We start from the raw sequence: 23,125 nt of genomic DNA, 5'->3' as shown, positions 1-23,125 counted from the left end.
TAGGGTTAAAATGGTGAAAGGATTGAAACTATACACTTTTAATTATTTAAGAGCTACTATGAAACAAAATTTAAATTAGGGATCAAAACTTGCGCAACGTAACTAATTTAAAGGCTCCATAAATACTTTACTATTAAGAAATTCTTGTGTTAGGTCAATTTTACCTCTCATTCAGTCAGCATTAATGACTAAATTTGACAAAAGTGCTCAAACATGATTTTTTTTTTTTTTTTAGTTGCGGGACTTATTTACCTTAATATAAGGGATCAAAAGAGTGCAATGAGAATAGTTTAGGAGCCGAACGAATAGTTTCCTCTTCTACAAAAGGCTCTCGTATGAATAACTCACACGAGGTACATCAAAATGTGTAGGAATTACATAAAAGCGTAGTAAATTTACATGTGCGAAATAATGTTTCTTTTCGTTGGTAAGTATCTGTTAAACATGTTGTACATCATTCGAAACGGTTGCAAGCCTTGCGACTGATAATTGTCCATTCCTCTTATCTGCAGGAAGCCCACACAATTAGTCGATTGTACTCTCTCCGTCCCATTTTGATAGTCCTGTTATTCTTTTTCATCTGTTTCAAATTGTAGTCAACTTTTCAATTGAAAAATATAGTTATTTTTAATTTCTCTAAAATACCCTTAATCAATGTAGGTTGTTATTAGTATAAATTATCTTATTTAATATAGATTGTTAACCTACCACATTTAATACATTTAGATTTAATGTGAAATAATGTAAAATGAAGATTGATCCTTTCTTGACCATCAATTCAAGTTCCCATAAATCATCAATTCAAGTTTCTATGAATAATTAATATAAAGTTGTACTCTATTTAATGTAAGGGTATTTTAAAAAAATAGGAACCTAAATTTGTTTTTCCAATAAAATTAACTACTTTTTTTTAAATTGTGTGAAAAAAACTAGAACTATCAAAATGGGACAAAGGAAGTAGCTAATTGCAAAGATAATCAAAAATTAAAAAGGAGAATAGTAAAAGCAAGTAAAAATTTCAGCCGAGGCCTTAAAAGGTTGCGCGTGCCACGTTACATTGCACTGATGGTCAGCGCATTCAGTTTACGTATTATTACAAATATGAAATTCTAACTTTTGGATTGATAAAAAAAAGTAAGAATAAATTTTATATACACTATCACGATTAGATGGATGACATATAAATAATTTTGAATTTTAAATTCAAATTTTGCACATGTGTTATATTTCTATTGATGATAGTATATATGCTGACAGTGTATATAAGATTAATCCAAAAAGTAAAGGAATAAGTCCAAGATTCATGCCAAAAAGATACTCGGTTGTTTACCACTCTCTGTCTCACTTTTTATTTTATTATTATAATATTATTTCTCCTTTTATAGACATCATGTTTTAATTCTTTTTTGTTTCCTTAAAATCTAATAACTATTAGTTGAATAATATAAAAAATTTAACAAACTCAAAAAATCAAAATACACACAAAAAAAAGGATTTTTATGAATTTTCTGCTCTATTTTTTGATTTTCTATTATACATTTCTTTTTTAACTCACAAATTCAGAATACACCAAAAAAAAAAAAGATTTTTATGAATTTTTTGTTGTATTTTTTGATTTTTTATTTTATAGAATACATTTCTTCTTTAACTCACAAAATCAGAATACATTTCTGCAGTAGGGTACTTGTCCCAACTAGAAGCGAAAAAGTTGTTTCAATCATGCAAGCATCTTTCACTTACCAATTAGGAATACTTTCTGATGAAGGTAGCTGGAAATTGTTTCAGAAAATAGCATTTGGTCATGGTGGAGCAGTAAAGACTCATGAATTAGGGGACGACATAGGAAGAAGAATTGTAGCAGAGTTGTGGTGGTGCACCATTCACAGTAAAGGCAATAGGAAGTTTGATGTACTCAAAAAAAAGATGAACATGAGTTGTCAGAAATTACAAAGAGTCGAACTTTTCCTGATGCTGGAAATAGAATCAAATCTGCTATAAAGTTAGCTACGATAATTTGCCTTCATTGACACTCAAACAATGTCTTGCTTGCTGTACTTTTCTTGAAAAGGTTTCTAAAAGTGTTAGGATTGGAAAATTTGACACAACTTTGGATGGCGCAGGGTTTATCTAATCCTTCCAAGGATGTAGGGGGTGACTACATTAATATTTTGCTCCGGAGTTCTTTGCTGCAAGTTGCTAGGAAGGATACTCGAGTATCGAAAACTACGCATTCAAAGTTGCACGACATTGTGTGCAATTTTTATTTTCAGGAGTAGCCATGGACGGTTTCTTGGTTTCCTTGGATGAACTATAAGTGGCAGGAAAATTCTTTCAAAGCAGCGAAATTTGGTTTTAGTTCTTGCATACTCTTGCATTACTTCTTGTAACTGTTCCCAGAAAAAGAAAAGAAGAAGAAGTAAAAAAAAGGGATAGGAATAGGATTTTCTTCTTGTAACAAATCTTTCGTGTTATATTCTGTATGACAGATTATACACATGTAATTGAAATTTAACCAAATAAAGTTGATTGAGTTGTTTATGAATAAAAAAAAAACGCTGTTGTTTATCTCTCACAACCGAAGTAATCCTCACACTTTTGAGGTCTCAAGATAGCTCTTGATTCTCTACTAGGATCATGAATGTGATTCAAGTTGTGACATTGAGATCATCTTTATGGCTGAATATAGCCCATAAGGGGCTGCAAGCATAATACCTTGCGTGTGATTGGCTTCAACTTCATCCTTTGCTTGGATGCTACCGTGTTCCATTCTATTCTTTAACTTTCTTTCATTCCTTACTTCTTCCTTTTGCAAGTCTTTTCGTTCATCTCTTCCCCTTCTTTACTTCCTATTTTTCACATGGTTCAGCTACAAATGTTGGAGGAACTTATAATAACACTCTGTCCCCATTTCACTTACTTCTTTCAGTCCCCCTCCTCAAAAGGCTATTGACTTCTATGTTCTTTGCTAATATCACACAGATTAGCGAGCAATTCTTCCTCTTGTAGGAATACAAAAGTGAGATGGCTGATGTTTTGCTTAATCTTGTTATAGAGGGAGTTCTGAATAAGTTAATTTCACTTGTGGCTGAAGAGATCAACATAGTGTGGGGTGTCAAGGAAGATCTTGAAAGTTTAGCTCGAAATCTGGAGATGATTCAAGCTTTGCTGGTTGATGCGGAATGCCAACATACCAGTAAAGAAGCCGTTGATCTTTGGCTTAAATGGCTCCGGGATGTGTCGTCCAAGGCTGAGTACTTGCTGGACGAGCTTGCATATGAAGTTCTTCGCAACAAGTTGAAGAAGCGCAAGCAAGACCAGGTTTGTAGCTTCTTTTCTTGTCCATATCCGCTCGCATTCCGTTTCAAATTTGCTCACAAGATTAAGAACATGAACTTGAGTATAGAGAGAGTTTATCAGGAAGCAAAAAGGATTGGACTTAGTCCTGTCGAGATAGGTAACATGTCTAACAATCCCAGAAGTGACCCATCTAGTACTACTCATCCTTTTGTTGATGATTCCAGTATTGTGGGAAGGAGTGAGGAAGTGAACGAGATTGTAAAATTGTTAACTTCTTCAGAGAAGGATGGTAATAAATTATCAGTTATTGGTATAGTTGGCATGGCTGGTTTGGGCAAGACAACTACTGCTCAGCTAGTCTACAAAAATGAAAAGGTGCTGAGGCATTTTGATCACAAATTGTGGATCCACGTGTCAGAAGATTTCAATGTTGAAAGACTCTTAAATAAGATGGTAGAGTCTCTTACAGGAACCAACCCTAATCTGACAGTTGCAGAGGCAATTGTAAGAAAGCTTAACGAGGTACTTAAAACCAAAAGATTCTTGCTTGTACTGGATGATGTTTGGAATGAAGATGCAGAGAAATGGGATAGAATGAGGAAGTGTCTGCGAGGGATAGGTGGATCGGACGAAAGCAGGATAATCGTGACAACTCGAAACGAGACAGTTGTTTCAATCATGCAAGCATCTTTTACCTGTCAATTGGGAACACTTTCTGATGATGATAGCTGGGAATTGTTTGAGAAAATAGCATTTGATCACGGTTGTGCAGCAGTAAAGACTCCTGAATTGATAAATATAGGAAGAAAAATTGTTGCTAAGTGCGGTGGTGTGCCATTGGCAGTAACGGCAATAGGAGGTTTGTTGTACTCCAAAGAGGATGAACGTGAGTGGTCAAGAATAGAAAATAGTGAAACCTGGGCTACAATGGAAGAAGCTGGAAGAAGAGTCAGATCCGCTATAAAGTTAAGCTACGATCATTTGCCTTTATTGTCGTTGAAACAATGTCTTTCATATTGTACTATAATGAGAAAGGGTGAGGTTGCAACAGTGGAAAACATGATACAACTTTGGATGGCACAGGGATTGCTTAATCCTTCAAGGGAAGTCACCTGGAAATGGAGGATGTTGGAAGTAACTACATGAGTATTTTGTTCCGGACTTCTTTGTTGCAAGTTTCCAAGAAGGATAGGTTTGGAAGAACTATAAAATTCACTATTCACGATCTTGTGTATGACTTTGTTAAAGAAGCAGCTAAAGAGTCCATTTTCTTTGTTCCCTCGGCTGAACTTAGAGCCGGTAAGGAAAGTCTTTTAAAGCCGCGAACTTTGATTTTGAGCGATGACCTTGCACATGATTTGCCGATCGTTTGTAAAAGCCTTCGAGTCTTAGTTCTTGAAGATGAAGATGTTAAGGAATTGCCAGCCACGATTGGAAAGTTGAAGCTTTTAAGATATCTTGACATCTCCAGGACTTCAATAACAGAGCTCCCAAATCCCATCACACGGTTGTACAATTTGCAAACAATGAAACTCAGTAATCTGCAACAGCTTCCCAAAAATTTTGGAAATTTGGCTAACCTGAGGCATTTGTGCATTGAAGAAGATGGAATCATCAACGGCAAGCCATGTTTGCTTCCTGATATAGGGCAATTGAGCTCTCTTCAGACGTTGCCTTTCTTCTTTGTAAGTCGAGATAAGGGATGTCAAATTGATCAGTTGGGGCATTTGCACAATCTCAGGGGCGACCTCAAGATCTTTGATCTCCAGAATGTTAGCAACCAAGAGGAAGGAATCAAGGCAAAAATATCCACAAAGATAAACCTTGATAGTTTGGAACTTCACTGGGATACTAGGACCAGAGACGAATCCACTGATGAGGATGTCTTGAAAGGTCTTGAACCTCACCCAAATTTGAAAGGTTTCACAATGGAAAACTTTATGGGCCGAAGCCTTCCATCGTGGATGCTGACCCCAAGCCATCCTTTGGCCTTTCGCAATCTTGTGAAGATCGTGCTGAGGAACTTCAACAAGTGTCAGCAAATTCCACCACTTGGGCACCTCCCTCACCTCAATATTGTCAACATAATTGGAATGAAAAGTGTAAATTGCATCGGCACTGATTTCTTCGGTTGGAAAAATGTTGATGATGCAAGTAGTAGCAATCCAAGTGGCCTAGCAGGGGATGCTGTGGTTTCATTTCCGGCACTAAAAGAACTAATTCTGGAGGATATGCCTGATTTGATAGAGTGGTCGGGTTTAATGTGCCACGATTCATCACATTCATTGGTCAAGATATTCCCTTCTTTGGAGATTTTAAAAGTCCAAAACTGTCCAGAAATGATAAGCCTGCCAGATGGTGTTTGGCACAACCTTAGATGCATTAAAGAACTGTGTATTTCGGGATGCGATAGTTTAAGTCATCTACCAAAGGACGTTGGAGGATTGGTATCTCTTGAGATTCTAACAGTAGTGAATTGCCCCAATCTTGTTTCCATTCCAGATATTCATTCCCTACGATCTCTAGTTGTGCTGAATCTTGCGGGATGCGACAACTTGCGCTCTCTACCAAGTGGAATGGAAGTCTGTACATCAATCAGGCTTTTTACATTAGTGAAGTGCCCTGCTATTCAACCTGAGGATTTGCATCCTCTGTCGAGGATGACTCAACTACAAGCATTGGCGCTAGGTGATTTCTCTCATGATCTTGATTATTTCCCCTGGCCCAGCTACACCATTAATCCTTGCAGAGTTACTATTACCGATAATGAGAACAAAGAATTCCAACATCCTTTTGCCTCGTTGCAGTCTCTTGGATTATATGGTTGGCAAGCAGTCACATCTTTGCCGGAGCAGATTCAGCATCTCTCCAACTTGGCCTTTTTAACGATACATAATTTTGACGGGATTGTGGCTCTGCCAGAGTTCTTGGGTAGCATCCATTCACTCGAAGAACTGGACATTGAAGACTGCAAAAATCTGTTGCATTTGCCTTCTGCTGAGGCAATGCGTCGCCTCACCAAATTAAGGAAATTGACAATTGAACATTGTCCACTTCTCAAGGACAGATGCAAGGAAGAGATCGGCCAAGAATGGGACAAGATTGCTCATATTCCAGAATTTCAGCTGCTGCCATGAACATGTGCAATGCATCGCCTCATCTTACTTTGCTTAATACAGCAACTACATGCACGTAAGTTTCAGTTCAATGCTGTTTTTGTGCCTACGTTATATGAAAGTTTCCTAGATATAAGTCTCCCTTTTGTATTTCTTGCTGAATTATTGAAAGTCTTCTGACGATATCCATGGCTACTCCAAGCTCTTCTAAAAGTGATTTCCTTACTCTCCACTCTGTTATAGATTGCTTTTAATAAGACTAAAGGTAGAATTTACAACTAATGTATAGATAATACATTAAACCGCATATATGAATACTATCCACCCCTTCATCACGAACTTAGTATCACATCTAATGCTGTATTTTCCATTATGATATACCACATACTGGTTCATTACATGTCCCTGCACCCTGCTCTAGAAAGAAGTAAAGCCATATAATAAGATATAATATTGAATAAATCCATGACAGACTATTTCAAAGCAAAGATGTGCCAACCTTGAGATTCATATATGTGAGAGCTTCATTTTGCTTTATTATTTCTCTGCACATACCTCTTCTTTTGTGCATGTGTCAATGAACCATATCAACTTTATCTCTTCCTGTTTTCAGATGATTAGACGATGTGCACAAGTTAATCTAGAAGTTCACAGTAAAGGAATTGACATGTATGGTAGGATTGGCTGCTGCTTTTCCTCATATGGATCCATGTTAATTACCATATATAATTAGCAATTCCCTGAGCAATTTTTTGCTTTGTGCTCTGAAACTGAACCTTACAAAGCTTGATTTCTCCAGAAGAACCTGATTCTCGAGTGCATTATGTTTGTAAATTCTTTATTCTTGGATGATTTTGCTACTTGCTAAAAGCTATAACAAACACTGAAACTTTCTTTTCCAGCACCAGCAAGGGCAGAAAGCACATCTCCAAGACGATAAGATTGTTGTATTTTGTCTCTTGGACCTCTCTTGATGCCGGTCAGTTGGATTCCTGGTGCAAGTGTTGCTGCTTCTATCTGCCTCTCTTCTCTTCTTGGGATTCTTTGTTTTTCGTTTCTTACTTCTTTAATAGTACTTTCTCATTTCCTTATGTTGGAAACTTTTCAAAATTTGTATGATGTACATACATGTAATTAATGTATATTCATTAATTTTTGGTACATGTATAGTATTGTGAATGATTCTAAAATGTACATTCATTTATGAATGTATTCATGTATATGTGAATTATTGAATGAAAGGATAGATTCATGTTTTGATCTAATGATCATGAGATGCATGAATTAAAGTGCATGAATGTGTACACAATACTTTGAATCTATTCATACACAATACTTTGAATCTATTCATACAAGTGTTTAATGAGGTCTTTTGTTTTCCAAACAAATCTTCCTATATAAAGAGGTCAAGTAGAGAGTGATTTGCTGCAGAAAATCACTTTCCTACTATCATTACTCTCTCAAAAGCACTCCTTAGTTCACAAAGGGTTTGTCTTGCTTTGTGCAAGAGTTTAAGACAAACAAAACTTCATCTTATCCTAAAGGATATTTGTCCAAGGTTATTGCACTTTATATCGGACAAATAAAGCCTAAAGGAAAGTGATTTCTATCACGATTTGAAGCCAATTCTAGTCACAATATTTGCCAATTCTTTGCTTTTTACCCAACAATCTTTAGGCTTTATTTATACTCTACAATGGCTGGTACCTTGAAAGATTTGGCATCCAATATTGTCAAGCTCGAGAGGTTTGATGGAGGGAATTTCATTCGTTGGCAAAAACGTGTTCGTTTCCTTCTCACTGCACTCAAAGTGGTCTATGTTTTGACCACACCAAAACCATTGATCAATCCCGATGAAGAAACTCTTGAAGACATCCGAAACCGTCAGAAATGGGAGAACGACGATGAAATATGCCGTGGTCACATCCTCAATACCATGAGTGACAACCTGTTCGATGTCTACCATTCAATTGCTACCGCCAAGGAACTTTGGGATCGATTGGAGTCCAAGTACATGCAAGAAGATGCTACAAGTAAGAAGTTTCTTGTCTCGTCTTTTAATAATTATAAAATGGTAGATAATAAGTCTGTTATGGAGCAATTTAGTGAGATTGAAAGGCTTCTTAATCACTTCACACAACACAATCTACACATGGATGAAGCCATTATTGTTTGCTCTATAATAGATAAGTTACCACCTTCTTGGAAAGATTTCAAAAGAGATCTCAAACATAAGAAAGAGGATATCTCTCTTGAGATTCTTGCTAAATCTCTTCGAGTAGAAGAGGAAATTCGCATGCAAGAAAAGAAGGATAGTCAAATCCTTGAAGAGAACAAAGATTCTACTTCAAAAGTGCATGTGATTGAAGAGAGGCAAACTGAAAAGTCTCAAGGAAGCAAGAAGGGCCAACAACCCAAGAATCAATCCAAGAAAAGAAAGAAGGGACAGTGCTTCTATTGCAAGAAAGAGGGACACTACAAGTCCGAGTGCAAGATTCTTCAAAACAAGAAGAAGAAGCAAGAGTCTTCCCAAAACACAAGCAAAAATCTTGTAGCAATGATATCTGAAATCAATATGATTGAAGATGATTTTGCTTGGTGGGTTGATTCTGGAGCTACGCGACACGTGTGCAACAATAGAACGTTCTTCAAGTCCATGAAACCGGTGGATGAAAGCACCGTTGTTTACATGGGAAATTCTGCTACAATTCCGGTTCAAGGCATTGGAGAAGTAGAATTAAAATTTACTTCCGGAAATGTTGTAATCTTGACAAATGTGTTTTATGTACCGGAAGTTAGGAAGAACTTGGTGTCAGCTGGGCTGTTAAATAAATTTGGCTTTAGACTTGTGTTTGAGTCTGACAAATTTATTTTGTCTAAAGGTGGTATGTTTGTAGGCAAGGGTTATCTTTGCAATGGGATGTTTAAGTTGAATGTACTTGCTATTAGAAATAATAAGAGTGATATTATTTCTGCGTACTTGGTTGAGTCTTCTTTTGAATTGTGGCATAATAGGATTGGTCATGTTAATTACAAAAGAATGCATGAAATGATGAGACTTGATTTGCTGCCATATTGTGATAAGATTGAAGGAAAATGCAATACATGCATGCTAACGAAAATCACAAGAAATTCGTTTCCTAAAGTTGAAAGATCATCTAAAATCTTGGATCTCATTCATAGTGATGTATGTGATTTGCATGGAACTCCTACTTTGGGTGGTAAAAAGTACTTTGTGACTTTTATTGATGATTATAGTAGATACTGTCATGTTTTCTTGTTACACTCAAAAGGTGAAGCTTTGCAAAAATTTAAGGCATACAAATCAGAAGTTGAACTTCATTGTGAATCCTTTATCAAATGTCTAAGGACAGATAGAGGTGGGGAATATTATGATATTACCTATTTTGAGTCTGTTGGGATAAAACATGAGGTGACTGCTCCTTACACACCACAACAAAATGGTGTAGCCGAAAGGAAAAATCGTGTATTGACAGAAATGGTTAATGCACTTTTGTCAAAATCTGGTTTAAGTCAAGGATTTTGGGGTGAAGCCTTGTTAACGGCTTGTCATATCCTAAATAGAGTTCCTAATAAAAGGAGTTCTATAACCCCTTATGAATTTTGGAATAAAAGGAAGCCCAACCTAAACTATTTGAAAGTTTGGGGTTGTAGAGCTGTTGTAAAACTCCCAGAATCTCAAAAAAGGAAATTGGGAGAAAGAGGTGTGGAGTGTATATTCTTAGGATATGCACAAAATAGCAAAGCATATAGATTCATGGTAATTGAACCTAATGATTCAATTTCGGTTAATACCATAATTGAGTCTAGAGATGCTATTTTTGAAGAGAATAGGTTCACCTCTATAAAAGATGTTATTCCAAAATCAAGTGAATTGACAAAAGATGGTGTATATGAAACCATTGAATTGAGAAGGAGCAAAAGAGTTAGAAAGTCAAAAGACTTCGGTTCGGACTTTTATATGTATCTAGTTGAAGGAACTAGAGATACAGTGAGCAACCAAATCTCATATTGCTTCAATATTGGGGCTGATCCCAAGACCTATGAAGAAGCAATGAACTCACAAGATGCTCCCTTTTGGAAGGAAGCTATTAATGATGAGATGGACTCAATCATGGGTAATAAAACCTGGAAATTAGTAGACTTACCACCTGGTTCAAAACCAATTGGTTGTAAGTGGATCTTCAAGAAGAAAATGAAGATCGACGAAACTATTGATAAGTTCAAGGCCAGGTTGGTTGCCAAAGGGTTCACACAAAAGTATGGTGTGGACTATTTTGACACATATTCACCAGTAGCTAGAATTGCTACAATTAGAGTGCTACTTGCTATAGCTTCTATCCAAAATCTAGTCATTCACCAAATGGATGTTAAAACAGCATTCTTGAATGGTGATTTGGATGAAGAAGTATATATGGAGCAACCCGAAGGGTTTGTGATACCTGGTCAAGAGCATAAGGTGTGTAAACTTGTCAAGTCTTTATATGGACTAAAACAAGCACCGAAACAATGGCATCAGAAATTTGACCAAGTTATTCTTGCTAGTGGGTTCAAAATAAATGAATCTGATAAATGTATTTATAGCAAGTTTGATGATGGCAAAGGTGTCATAATTTGTTTATATGTTGATGACATGTTGATTTTTGGGACTGACTTGGAACAAGTTGAAGTCACAAAAACTTTGCTTTCAAGCAAATTTGACATGAAAGACATGGGTGAGACAGATGTCATTCTTGGTATGAGAATCTTCAAACATGATAACAATATAATGTTGTCTCAAACACATTATATTGAAAAGATTCTTAACAAATTCAATCAAAGTGATTGTATTCCAGCCTCAACACCATTGGATCCCAAAATAAATTTTGTGAAAAATGAGGGGGATCCAAAATCTCAAATGGAATATGCCAAGATTATAGGGTGTTTAATGTATGCAATGACTTGTACTAGACCTGATATTGCATATGTAGTTGGTATATTGAGCAGATATACAAGCAACCCTAGTAGGTTACATTGGCAAGGTGTAACCAGAATTTTAAAGTATTTAAAGGCCACTAAGGACTATGGTATATGTTATACCGGTTATCCTTCAGTTCTAGAAGGATTTTCAGATGCTAGTTGGATCACCAATAAAGATGATCACTCGTCGACAAGTGGTTGGATCTTTATGCTTGGTGGAGGTGCAATTTCTTGGGGTTCTAAGAAACAGACTTGTATCACCGATTCAACAATGGCAGCAGAGTTTGTAGCACTTGCTTCGGCCTGTAAAGAAGCTGAATGGCTACGTAATTTACTTTGTGATATACCATTGTGGCCAACACCTTTGTCGCCTATTTCAATTCATTGTGATAGTGCAGCTACACTTGCTAAAGCTTATAGTCAAGTGTATAATGGTAAATCAAGACATATCGGTTTGAGACATAGTTATGTCAAAGATTTGATTACAAATGGAGTCATATCAATTGACTTTGTGAGATCAAATGAAAATTTGAGTGATCCTTTGACAAAAGGGTTATCAAGAAATTTGGTGTCAAATACATCAAAGGGGATGGGTTTAAAGTCCAAAATTCTTGATCACTAATGGTGGAACCTCAATTCAACGCTAGATACAACGTCTAGTCTTGAATTCAATGAGTGAAAGTACACCATTCTAGTGGTTGGTGCACTATGTGAAGTTTAGACATCCCAATGTTGAATAGTGCATGTTATTCTCGCCAGTGCAAATGTAAGGATGAGTCATTGGACTCTTAACGAATCTTAAAAGTGCTATCTATGGTGGGGGCACTAAGATGTCGCCTATATGAATGTTGGTTTTCGGCAAACCACAAAGTTAAGGACTTTACTTTGTAAACATTCATGAAAGGATAGTGATACAAGGCCGTAAAATGTATCATTGAAGAACTTATGGTTGTGCGTTGCTCAGTGTGTGATGTGTTTATGAGGTTGGTCCAATGTCCAAGTGGTTCAAAGCTTGTCTACCATCTTGAAGGATTGATTTCAAAGAACCTTCACTAAGATAGTGGTTCAATCGAAAGACACCATTATTTATGCATATGAGTGTCAGATTACTTGGTGACCTTTTAGAAATCCATTTTCTAATTTTGAAAATGGCGGGGGATTGTTGGAAACTTTTCAAAATTTGTATGATGTACATACATGTAATTAATGTATATTCATTAATTTTTGGTACATGTATAGTATTGTGAATGATTCTAAAATGTACATTCATTTATGAATGTATTCATGTATATGTGAATTATTGAATGAAAGGATAGATTCATGTTTTGATCTAATGATCATGAGATGCATGAATTAAAGTGCATGAATGTGTACACAATACTTTGAATCTATTCATACACAATACTTTGAATCTATTCATACAAGTGTTTAATGAGGTCTTTTGTTTCCCAAACAAATCTTCCTATATAAAGAGGTCAAGTAGAGAGTGATTTGCTGCAGAAAATCACTTTCCTACTATCCTTACTCTCTCAAAAGCACTCCTTAGTTCACAAAGGGTTTGTCTTGCTTTGTGCAAGAGTTTAAGACAAACAAAACTTCATCTTATCCTAAAGGATATTTGTCCAAGGTTATTGCACTTTATATCGGACAAATAAAGCCTAAAGAAAAGTGATTTCTATCACGATTTGAAGCCAATTCTAGTCACAATATTTACCAATTCTTTGCTTTTTACCCAACAAAATATCCCACAATCCAAGCTTCAGAAAGTCATGCAAAACTTCTTCTTTCCACTCCTATTTGGTAATTCATCTCTTTTGCACCTCTGCCTCATATTGCAAAATCAGCTGGCCAATAATCCAATTTTACCTGACCTACCAAAGTTTCATAGGGAAGCGTAATTTTAGCTAAAGTACAAGATATCAATGCTGGCTTTATCATTTATGATAAAACAAACAAAATGCCAAATAATCAAACCTATAAGTTAAACAACAAAACAAAAGCAAGAATCCGCTTTTAACTCCGACCCATTGCACATTTCAGTCTCCATTTCCAAAGAGATAAAAAAAACCCACCAATATTTAGTTCAGAGAAGAAAAGGGTTGTTCTCTTCTTGGGGAGAGAATTTCAGAAAATGGCAGAGGAAGAAGTGAGCAATAAGCAAGTTATACTGAAGAATTATGTGAGTGGCTTCCCAAAAGAGAGTGATATGGAGGTGAAAACGACTGCTTTGAAGTTGAAGCTTCCAGATGGCGGCGATTATTCAGGGGCAATCTTGGTGAAGAATCTGTATTTGCCTTGTGATCCTTATATATGAGATCCCGCATGCGCAAGCTTGAAGGTCATTATGCTGAGGCCTACACTCCTGGCTCTGTAAGTCACTTTCTGTGAATGTTTGTACGTTTTGTGTTTCTCTCTTCTTTTCTTTTGTTCTTTTTTTTTTATTGCTTTAAACTGGAGTGGTTAATGGGTGTTTAATCAGTACATGCAATTGTAGTGCTAAAGATAGAGTGACAATTGGATTTCCAGACCTTTTTTTCTTTTTTTTTTTTTTTAGGCGTTATGTAGAATTTTTATGTAGAGTTAGTCTGCATGAGTGGAAATTCGAATTTTTCATTTGTGAATTTTATGTTATGTTGCTTAATTGGTGTTAATCTGAACATCTGCGGCTTGCTCGCTTTTATGGTTGATTTTGAAGTATTCACTTGACTCTGAAGTCATGAAACAGTCAAAAGTTTTTATTTTTGTACAGTTAAATAAGATCATATATATGAGAATTCTGACTTGCATGTGTATATCTAGAGTATGTAATTATGTTTGACCTGGTTAGCAGTTGACCTTGATTCATCTTTCTGTGAAGAAATGAAACTCAAAAGTAGATTGAAACCAAGATGTTCCGGAATTTCATTCTTTTTTCTTTTCTTTTTTTTTTTGATAAAATAAATCTGGTGGTCAAGAGCATGTGGGACTTTATCGTTTTCTGCATCACATGGAAAATGATGGAGCAAAAGTATTCAAAGAACAGTTTGTTCAGTGTTGGAGTAAGTTAACTATTTGGGAATCTCCAGAGTATTAATTTAAGAGAAGGATGCACTTATTAGTCGGATTTATAACTCTACATGACAGTAGAAAGCATTATAACTCCAAAGAGTAATGTTGACAATGTGTAGTGATTTCACAAAGAACATTCACTGGTTGCCTGATTATGCTTATTTTCTTCAGTACACATGTCAAAGAATTCAAATTTGGAAACATTTTTCTATGTTTTCCACAATGGCTTTGCTTACTATTTGGCTGGAGAACAAATAAATTGAAGTTGGTTTTTTGGCTGTTCATTGTTACTTATTGCAGTCCCTTAAATGGTTGTCTATTTGAGATAACTCCCATGACTTTGGATATAACTTAATAGGTGTAATACATGTAGTTGTTTATGGTGCAGTTGAAGGGGCAGAAGTTTTACTTTTCATGAGTAGACTCAAGTCAAATTCATAACTTGATACTGATTCACTTTGTAGCCCATAGTGGGTCTTGGAGTGGCTAGAGTTTTGGAGTCAAACAATCCAAAATTCAACAAGGGTGATCTGCTGTGGGGATTGACTCGCTGGGAAGAATACAGTGTAATTGCTGATCCAGAGACTCGCTTTAAAATTCACAACACTGATATGCCTCTGTCCTACTATACAGGAATCCTCGGTCAGTGCCTCTGTCTGATTAGGTTCCCATTACAGTACACCAGTATAGAAGTTACTTCCTTTTCTTCTTGGAGATTTCCAGCATTTGATGTTCGTTATCTTTAAAGGCTTTGTGTGGAACTTTAGTAAGCTTTGGCAGTCTGATTGAAGCACTTTACAGTTGTTTGCTATGGTAGGAATGGGATATACCTCCTTTATGTATAGTGAGCTTTACATGATGTAAGATCTGCTATTAAGCGAACTGCCATCAGAGAGTGATGAGGAATTAGTCCATGAGTTAATTGCTTGAGTCTTTTATTTATGAATAGTTTGACTTCTTCCTTTGAACCTCTTCATCTGATTTAGATCCTACTACAATGCCATATGCTTGCATCTCTTGCCACCACCTGATGCTAATTTTTCTGGAGCTGATCTTCTATGTTTTACCATTACTGGTGTTTCTAACGTTACCTTATTTGGAATTTCTGGGACATTCTTCAAGGATGGGACGGAGAAACATGTTTTATTTACCTCAAGCAACTGAATGTGGCTGCAGAACCTTTTACTATGATGCTTCCAGTGTCATATCCTTGCCAGTTTGCCATCATGGCTCCTAATATTTTAAGACCCCCCCCCTTTCAATTGTTCTGCTTTGCTAACAGGTATGCCTGGCATGACTGCTTATGCTGGCTTTGTTGAGATTTGTTCTCCAAAGAAGGGAGAGCGTGTATTCATTTCAGCGGCTTCTGGAGCTGTTGGTCAGCTTGTTGGACAATTTGCAAAGGCTTTTGGTTGTTATGTCGTTGGAAGTGCTGGAACCAAAGAAAAGGTAATCTCTTAAGACATCTGCATGTTCAATTTTCCTCTTTTTTGGGTTCAAGAAAGCAAGCCCGCACTTCGTTTGCTGCCATTTAGATCACTGGAAACCTTGTATCAGTTTCAGTGAGAACTTTATTCATGTTTCTGTTGAAATGGATTCATATAAGATTGTGTGGGTATCTTCTAGATAAACTGAATGTCAAGTCCTTTTTCTTTTCTACCATAGACTTTCTTTGCGTACAAATTGCAACCTTTTAATTCTATAAAGAATGTTGACGGTCATAATGGGCCAGTCTTGGTGAAAGCTACTCTGAACTGATTGCTTGGATCTTCTGTTATCTGATTCCAGTGGTAGTTGTACCTATGCTTCATGAAGCAGCATATATCATAGCATCTATTGAGCATCTAATGATCTGTTGTACCAAAAGCAAGAAAGGAAAAATTAATAAATTCACCCTTCTTACTCCAGGCATCTTGCACGATTAGCCTGAATAATGTTTGCAAGAGGAACTTTTACTTCATATTTGTTTGTTAGAACAAACACTGACGGTACTTAAAGCTACCCACATGATATCACTGTATGCCTATTGTTTCTTCTCTCATCCTGCTTTATCTTGTTTCTTTAAAGGTTGACTTGTTGAAGAACAAGTTTGGTTTTGATGAAGCTTTCAACTACAAAGACGAGCAAGATCTAAATGCGGCTTTAAAAAGGTCAGTCCTACTATACTGGCTGAAAAGTTTAGATTTTAAAATCTACTTTCTGACTCCCCAGGGCAGTTTGTTCTGAGTGGCAGGGCATTCACTTAAATGAACTGTATATATGTGTCACCTGGTACATGTGTACCTCAAGCACGAAACACACTTCTCCAAGTTGTCAATATTCAATGCAGATCTTAATTTGCCAGCATTCATTCTGTTCTTGCATGTCATGTTGGCGCATTAGAGGAGGATGATTCTGTCACTGGCAGTTTCTTACTTTGGACTGCTCAAAGTAAATCAGCATTCCTGACTTTCTATCTTTTTTCGCTTAGGTACTTTCCAGATGGCATTGACATTTACTTTGAGAATGTCGGAGGAAAGATGCTTGATGCCGTGCTTCTCAACATGAGAGTCCACGGTCGCATTGCTGTTTGCGGATTGATCTCACAATATAACCTTGAGCAGCATGAAGGCATTCACAATCTCTTCTGCCTGATCACTAAGCGAATTAAAATGGAAGGATTTTTGGTGTTCGATTACTATCATCTCTATCCGAAATTTCTGGATATGGTTCTACCCCAGATAAAAGAAGGGAAGATAGCATATGTGGAAGACATAGCTGAAGGCCTTGAGAATGCCCCAAGTGCCCTGATAGGACTCTTCTCAGGTCGCAACATTGGGAAGCAGGTTGTGGTGGTTGCCCGTGAATAATGTGAAACCTATTCTAGTCTCTGTCAACTTTACTTTCCTTGGTCTTCTCTAATAATGGACAAGAATCTTTGATGATTTTGTTGTTCAAAATAACATCATTTCAGTTGTCTAATTACATCTACCTTTGATTTGCTAAATGCTCATGTGCTTCATCAGACTTATCCCTTGTAACACCTAAACACAGTTTTGCAGCATTGGAGAAAAGGATGGTTACATTAACAAAACTAAGTTGCTAGTACAATTCCCCTTCAACAAGACAAAGGTGGATGACTATTGCACAGCCAAGAAATTGCAATGCCAACTATCTCAAAAGTCAAATGCTGGTCCATTCATTATTTGATTCAGTGAGTTTAATGTGATCTATTCTGGCACAATATGTACTGATAATTAAGCTGCTGTTAACCAAGATGACATATTTTTTGCCCAACACATTTTTATAGCTAGATAATGACTTGGAAGTTTGGTGCTAAATGTGTGCCTGCTAGGCAATCTTGGAGATAAATTGGGAGCTGAAAGTGGGATACCAGAAAACCCCCCAGGAAATCTGAACCATTCAAGTATGTGGGGATCTATGGGGCTTAGTTTGGCTCATTGAAATGTTTTGAAGTGTAATTTTCTTGATAATAAAAAAGTGTTGCCTACTAATTTTTGTGTCAAAATCTTATTAAGAAAAGGCATGGTATTGATGTATTCCAGGTGTGTCACATCTTTAAAGTGGAGGCAAGAGGACTTTCGTTAGTGTACAGGTACCAGAGCACGCCTTTATCAGTAGGAGACGCAAAAAGGTTTGAAAGCGTGATCGTTCGAGAAGTTTTTAGCTTCACGCTTTAAAAGAGATGCATGAAACACCTCCAATTTTGCACCTTTATGTGAAATAAACTGGAGAAAATAAACAATTTTGACAGCCATAGGACAAAAATAGTAACATATAGTAGTCTTCATTGCTTGAGGATCGATCCATCTCCCGTTTTACTAGCAACTGTATTTAAGAGAGCTCAATTGCTCAAACTAGCTGCAGTGTTCAAAGGGTGCCGTTGTTGGTAAAAGATGGCCAAATTTCTTCACTTTCATTGTTTGAAATTTTCAGGTACATATATAACAGGTTGCTTCTCTATATTCTTTCTGATTAATAAAACAAATCTTGGAAAACCATTTTAAGAGTTGTAGTTAAAACTTGGGAATTTCGCCAATTTGATCCCTAAACATTTTCACTTAAACCAATTTCGTCCTTAATAAAATATTTTAACCAATTTAGTCCTTGAACTAGTTTTTTACTTCCAATGTAGGACTTTTGACAACATTTTACTCACTTCGCGTGGACCAACAGGGGTATAATTGTCACACTTGCTTAATCTGCTGCAATTATTCGAAAGACATTCCCGCCAATGCGATTCAGTTGCAAATCTTCCAAGCCTCTGCAACGCTTCTGTCTCCCCTCCGACAAGAGAGGCACTTGCTGCTGGCTTTCCATTCTGCCAGGAGGTAAGTTTGCAATAAAAAAATGAGTAAAACAACATGCATTCCATCTGCCCCCAGTATCCCCAACCCGTACAAATTTTTCTTTTTTTTTTTTTTTATACAGAAACAATTCCGTATTACTAAATGCTCAATAGCCAGTTTTAGACAAGTTCGGAGTTCATCATTATTGAGGTTTGATTTACACCATGGATCCAAGTAAATAAATTTGCTCCGCAGCCCCACTCTATTCCCAAAATCCAAGCACAGTCAAGAATAAGCCCCCGTTCAAATAGACATTAGAAAGAAGCATAGACTGTCTAAACTCTTGAGACCCAAATCAACCAAGGACGGAATCTCCCCAGGCTCCCCATCTCCCTTAGCAGGCAATCCTTTCACCTGATCCAGGGCCTCTATTGTCTTCCTAACCTCCAGTCCCTGCACTTTCTCCTTAAACCCGCCGTAGTTAGTCGGCATTTCCGTCAATTTAAAGGGCAAATCGTCAATATGATACAATGTGCTTCCCCAAAAGTACTTAACCTCCACTCCTTCCTCTTTCAACACCGCCTCGATATTATCCTCTGCCTTCACCTCGTCATGCGATACCTCCCTGTGGGCATACACAGCTTCCGCCCCAACGGCCTGCGCCAGCTCCACCAGTACAATCTCTGGCTTCCCAATTCTCACCACAAGATCAGACCCCTTAGCCTGCAGAGTTTTTCTCAAGTCGGCGACGGATTCAAGCAAGAAAGTGGCCCTAAACGGGCCAGTCTTATCGAACCCAGAAGAGGATTTCCCGTAGTCCCTCGGGTCGAAACAGTAGACGGGCAAGACTGACATGGACTCGTTGTTGGCAGAGTTGAGGCACTCATTGTCGTGTACCCGAAGGTCGTTGCGGAACCAAACGATTGAAGCACTGCGGAGGGTGGCGGCGTCAGAGGGGTCAGAAGGGTGGCGATCTTTTCCATGTGGAATCTATAAGTACTTTAACAAAAATTTCAACATCCCCTAACCTGTTCATGCCCCATCCCTGCTATACAATGCTGCCAAATTAAACCCTCCCTCCCTCAACCCCTTCCATTATCAATGCTTTTATCACCATTCCAACACACTAATGGCAGTCAACTCAAGCCCCTCATGCATACGGTTGATGAGGTTTATGTTTGAAGTGCAGACTTACTTGATCTTGTTGATGACTCCACTTGATCGTTGCCATCCTTGTCAGAATCGCCATTGTCCATTGCCTCTGATGGTCGCATTCCGTGTTCAATTCTGGCCTCCATCATCCGTTCACCTCAGCCCTAGTTCTAATCCCAATTTCGCCCAATTTTGTTCTGTTTTTCAAGGTTAATCGCATTGGCGGAGAATGTCTTTCGAATAATTGCAGCAGATTAAGTAAGTGTGACAATTATACCCCTGTTGGTCCACGCGAAGTGAGTAAAATGTTGTCAAAAGTCCTACGTTGGAAGCAAAAAACTAGTTCAAGGACTAAATTGGTTAAAATATTTCATTAAGGACGAAATTGGTTTAAGTGAAAATGTTTAGGGACCAAATTGGCGAAATTCCCTTAAAACTTCAACTCCAGAGGGTTTCTAGTGGTCGTTAGCTCTATTTGGGCTTTCTTTTAATCTAACAAATATAGCAATTTGCTCATTTGAAAACTGGAGAACATAATTATTCTAAAATCATCTTCATAATTAATCAAATACAAAAAAGACTCTTTAGAGGCTGAGCAAATGCAATTGATCCTTAAGTGCAATTTCTAGAAAATAAACATGTGTTGCGCAATTAATTTTGAGTTAAATACCTTAAGCACTTCAAATGTCTGGTTTGATCTGAACTTACGGATTTTTGATGTGATTTCTTAGATCATTGTATCTAAAAGAAGCATGCAATGTAAGATATATGGTTCATTTTGCTAATTTTATTTCTTTGTACTTATCTTTCAAATCATCACAAACGTTTTGAAGACACCAAAAAAAATGAGGAGCAATAAGAAGAATAAAAAGATTTGGGTTTGTTTGTATAGAAGATTATTTGTGAAAAAAATCAGAAAAACTATAATGTTCTTTGTGATGTAATGTATGTGAAATAAAAAAAAAAAAAAAACCTAACAGAAAGATGATTAAAAAAAAGTGTTTATGATTCATTTTTTTTGCCAAAAAAAAGAACCAAATTATTGATTGACAAATTAACAAGGAAATAAATTTGGCAAAAATTTTTCTTGAATACCTCCAAACACCTAGCATCATTGGTTTCTTTTTTCCCCACTAAATACATGACAAATATCTAGATTTTGGTCAAAATTTTTTTCAAAAAAAAAAAGCCACAAAGTCCCCCCCCTTCTTCCCCTCTTCCAATTAATTCTTTCCTTTTCCAATGTTAGGTTTACTCTTTTTTTTTTTATCCAATGTTAGGTTTATAGTTCATATAATGTTCTACTCTTAGTTTTTCTAAGCTGCCTAATGTACCTAATGCAGCCGGAGAGAGGTTCTTTGGGTTAAAGCTTAGATTAAATCCTATTTAAGTTGCCTTAAAAAGAAGAAAAAAATAAAATCCTAACCTAAGTGCATAGAAGTCATTCAAAGATTCAGTTCAATTGACAGGTGCCGAACCTGTGCAATAATAATTACTAAAAAGTCCTAATGATATTTTGGCAACATTTCAGCCGTTGGATAAGGTTTCTTTGAGTTTATCTATTGAGATCATTCTTCAATCATTCTCGATTTTCAATAGACTCGATAGACTCGATTTTCAAAACGATGTGACACAATTTGAACCATCAAATCTTTAAAAATTATGTCTATTTAAGTCTTGGCTCTTCAACAAAGAAAAGAACTGAAAATAGTTGACCGCTTCGTTGCAACTTGGTTATTGGTAATTACGCCTCAGCTTCTTTGTGAGTGGTCCTCTTATCCCATTATATTTTTGTACATTTTTGTATCGAAATTAGTTACCTTTGCCTAAAAAGGAGAAGGTACCCGCTTTCTTGTGTACTTTTTCTCCCTTTGTTGCCTTAGCGGCCCACTTTCTTCTTCTCCTTTAGGAGCATGTGTGTGATTGCATTATCGCCAATTGCACAATGCATCAGCACAAATACTACAATTAATCAGGGCAACTTGATGCGCAGCATCAGGCTTTAGCGCTGTTTCAAAATTAACACTTGTAGGGTAACATTTATATTGCAAAAACTCAAAAAAAAAATTTAATTTGTTTTATCACAAAATATGAGCTCTATGTGAAGTTAAACACAATTCAGAAATCAAAATTTTCACATTATTAAGTATAAAAGGCAATTTTGCAAGTTTGAAGTCAAATAATACTGTTAAGCGCTTAATAAGTACTTTTACGAAAGATTCTACTTTAGAACTTTGGATTCGATATTCACTTTGATGTACTTATAGCATGATTAGTTAGGGACTTGAACAGTGCTACTTGAAACTATTTGCATATAATCAGTCATTTCAAATTTTCTATTAACATAAGTTTGTAGACTGATTAAGTAAAACCTTACAACATACCATAATATAAAATTTGACCAGATAAGCGAAAATTCATGCGAACATATTGAACCACAAGGACCTCCCACAATATTTCTACCTCAAACATAAGTAGAAATAACATTTTGGGAAGAACTTAAGCCTTATGCTAAACTTTCTTGCTATATTACAACCAGGACAGCAATATTACTGTATCACTTTTTGAATTTTACATACAAATATTGATGTTTTTATCATAAATTAAATGTTTGAAAGTAAAATGCTTATAAAGAGCTGATTCTTTAAATAGGTAATGCATACTGCATATAGTTTAACATGCAAATAGTTTGTTAATTTGTTAGTTAGTTAATTAGTTAATTAGTTAAGCAGTTAATTAGTTTAACATGCAAATAGTTTGTTAGTTTCGGACAGACAACAGCTTTAGTTAATTGGTTAATTAGATAATTAGTTAATTAGTTAATTAAATAATTAGTTAATAGTTAATTAGTTTAACTATTAACTAATTAGATAATTAGTTAAGCAATTGTCAAGCAAATAATAATTGTCAAGCAAGTAAGGGCAAAATTGGAAGAAAATTCTTATCTCACCTCTACAAAAGCTGTCAAGGAGGTTTCTGCAACGAATTATTACTGTTTATGGGAGGTGAATGCAATTTCTAAACCTAGAGGGGAGGTCAGTGCAAATATCAGAAATCTCAAGAGAGGTTTCTGCAATTATCCCCAAAAAAAAAAAAAAAGATAACCTTTTCATACCTCATAGTGTGACAATTACAAGGGACCACCGACAATTACAAGGGACAATAATTTCGTGGACGTTAGTTTGGCAACACGTCAGCCGATGGATAAGGTTTCTTTGAGTTTATCTCTTCCCCTTCTTTACT

The 23,125-nt window shown here is 36.4% G+C and overlaps 2 protein-coding genes and 1 pseudogene across 3 annotated transcripts; 2 read left to right on the top strand and 1 right to left on the bottom strand.

Moving 5' to 3' along the window:
• The first annotated feature begins 4,287 nt into the window (after nt 1-4,287).
• On the top strand, nt 4,288-7,424 carry LOC113735177 (disease resistance protein RGA2-like). Of its 2 annotated transcripts, none has more exons than XM_072082819.1 (2): nt 4,288-6,489; nt 7,322-7,424. In XM_072082819.1, exon 1 carries the CDS (start codon nt 4,416-4,418, stop codon nt 6,432-6,434), a length of 2,019 nt encoding a protein of 672 aa, XP_071938920.1. In that variant the 5' UTR covers nt 4,288-4,415; the 3' UTR covers nt 6,435-6,489; nt 7,322-7,424. The 2 variants fall into 2 exon arrangements, with proteins under 2 accessions (XP_071938920.1, XP_027117955.2); XM_027262154.2 differs by having other exon boundaries at nt 7,316-7,345.
• Nucleotides 7,425-13,431: 6,007 nt separating this feature from the next.
• Nucleotides 13,432-17,514, top strand: LOC113735179 (2-alkenal reductase (NADP(+)-dependent)-like; annotated as a pseudogene).
• Nucleotides 17,515-19,018: 1,504 nt separating this feature from the next.
• Nucleotides 19,019-20,028, bottom strand: LOC113736032 (blue-light photoreceptor PHR2-like). The gene is made up of 2 exons (XM_027262987.1): nt 19,926-20,028; nt 19,019-19,704 (listed from the first exon to the last, which is right to left on the bottom strand). The coding sequence occupies exons 1-2, from the start codon at nt 20,026-20,028 to the stop codon at nt 19,034-19,036; spliced, it is 774 nt and encodes a 257-aa protein (XP_027118788.1). The 3' UTR covers nt 19,019-19,033.
• Nucleotides 20,029-23,125: the final 3,097 nt, after the last annotated feature.

This window comes from Coffea arabica, chromosome 3c (assembly GCF_036785885.1).
Source record: "Coffea arabica cultivar ET-39 chromosome 3c, Coffea Arabica ET-39 HiFi, whole genome shotgun sequence".
NCBI classification, from domain to species: domain Eukaryota; kingdom Viridiplantae; phylum Streptophyta; class Magnoliopsida; order Gentianales; family Rubiaceae; genus Coffea; species Coffea arabica.
Note: the sequence above shows the minus strand (reverse complement) of the source record. Positions and strands in the feature narration are given on the sequence as shown.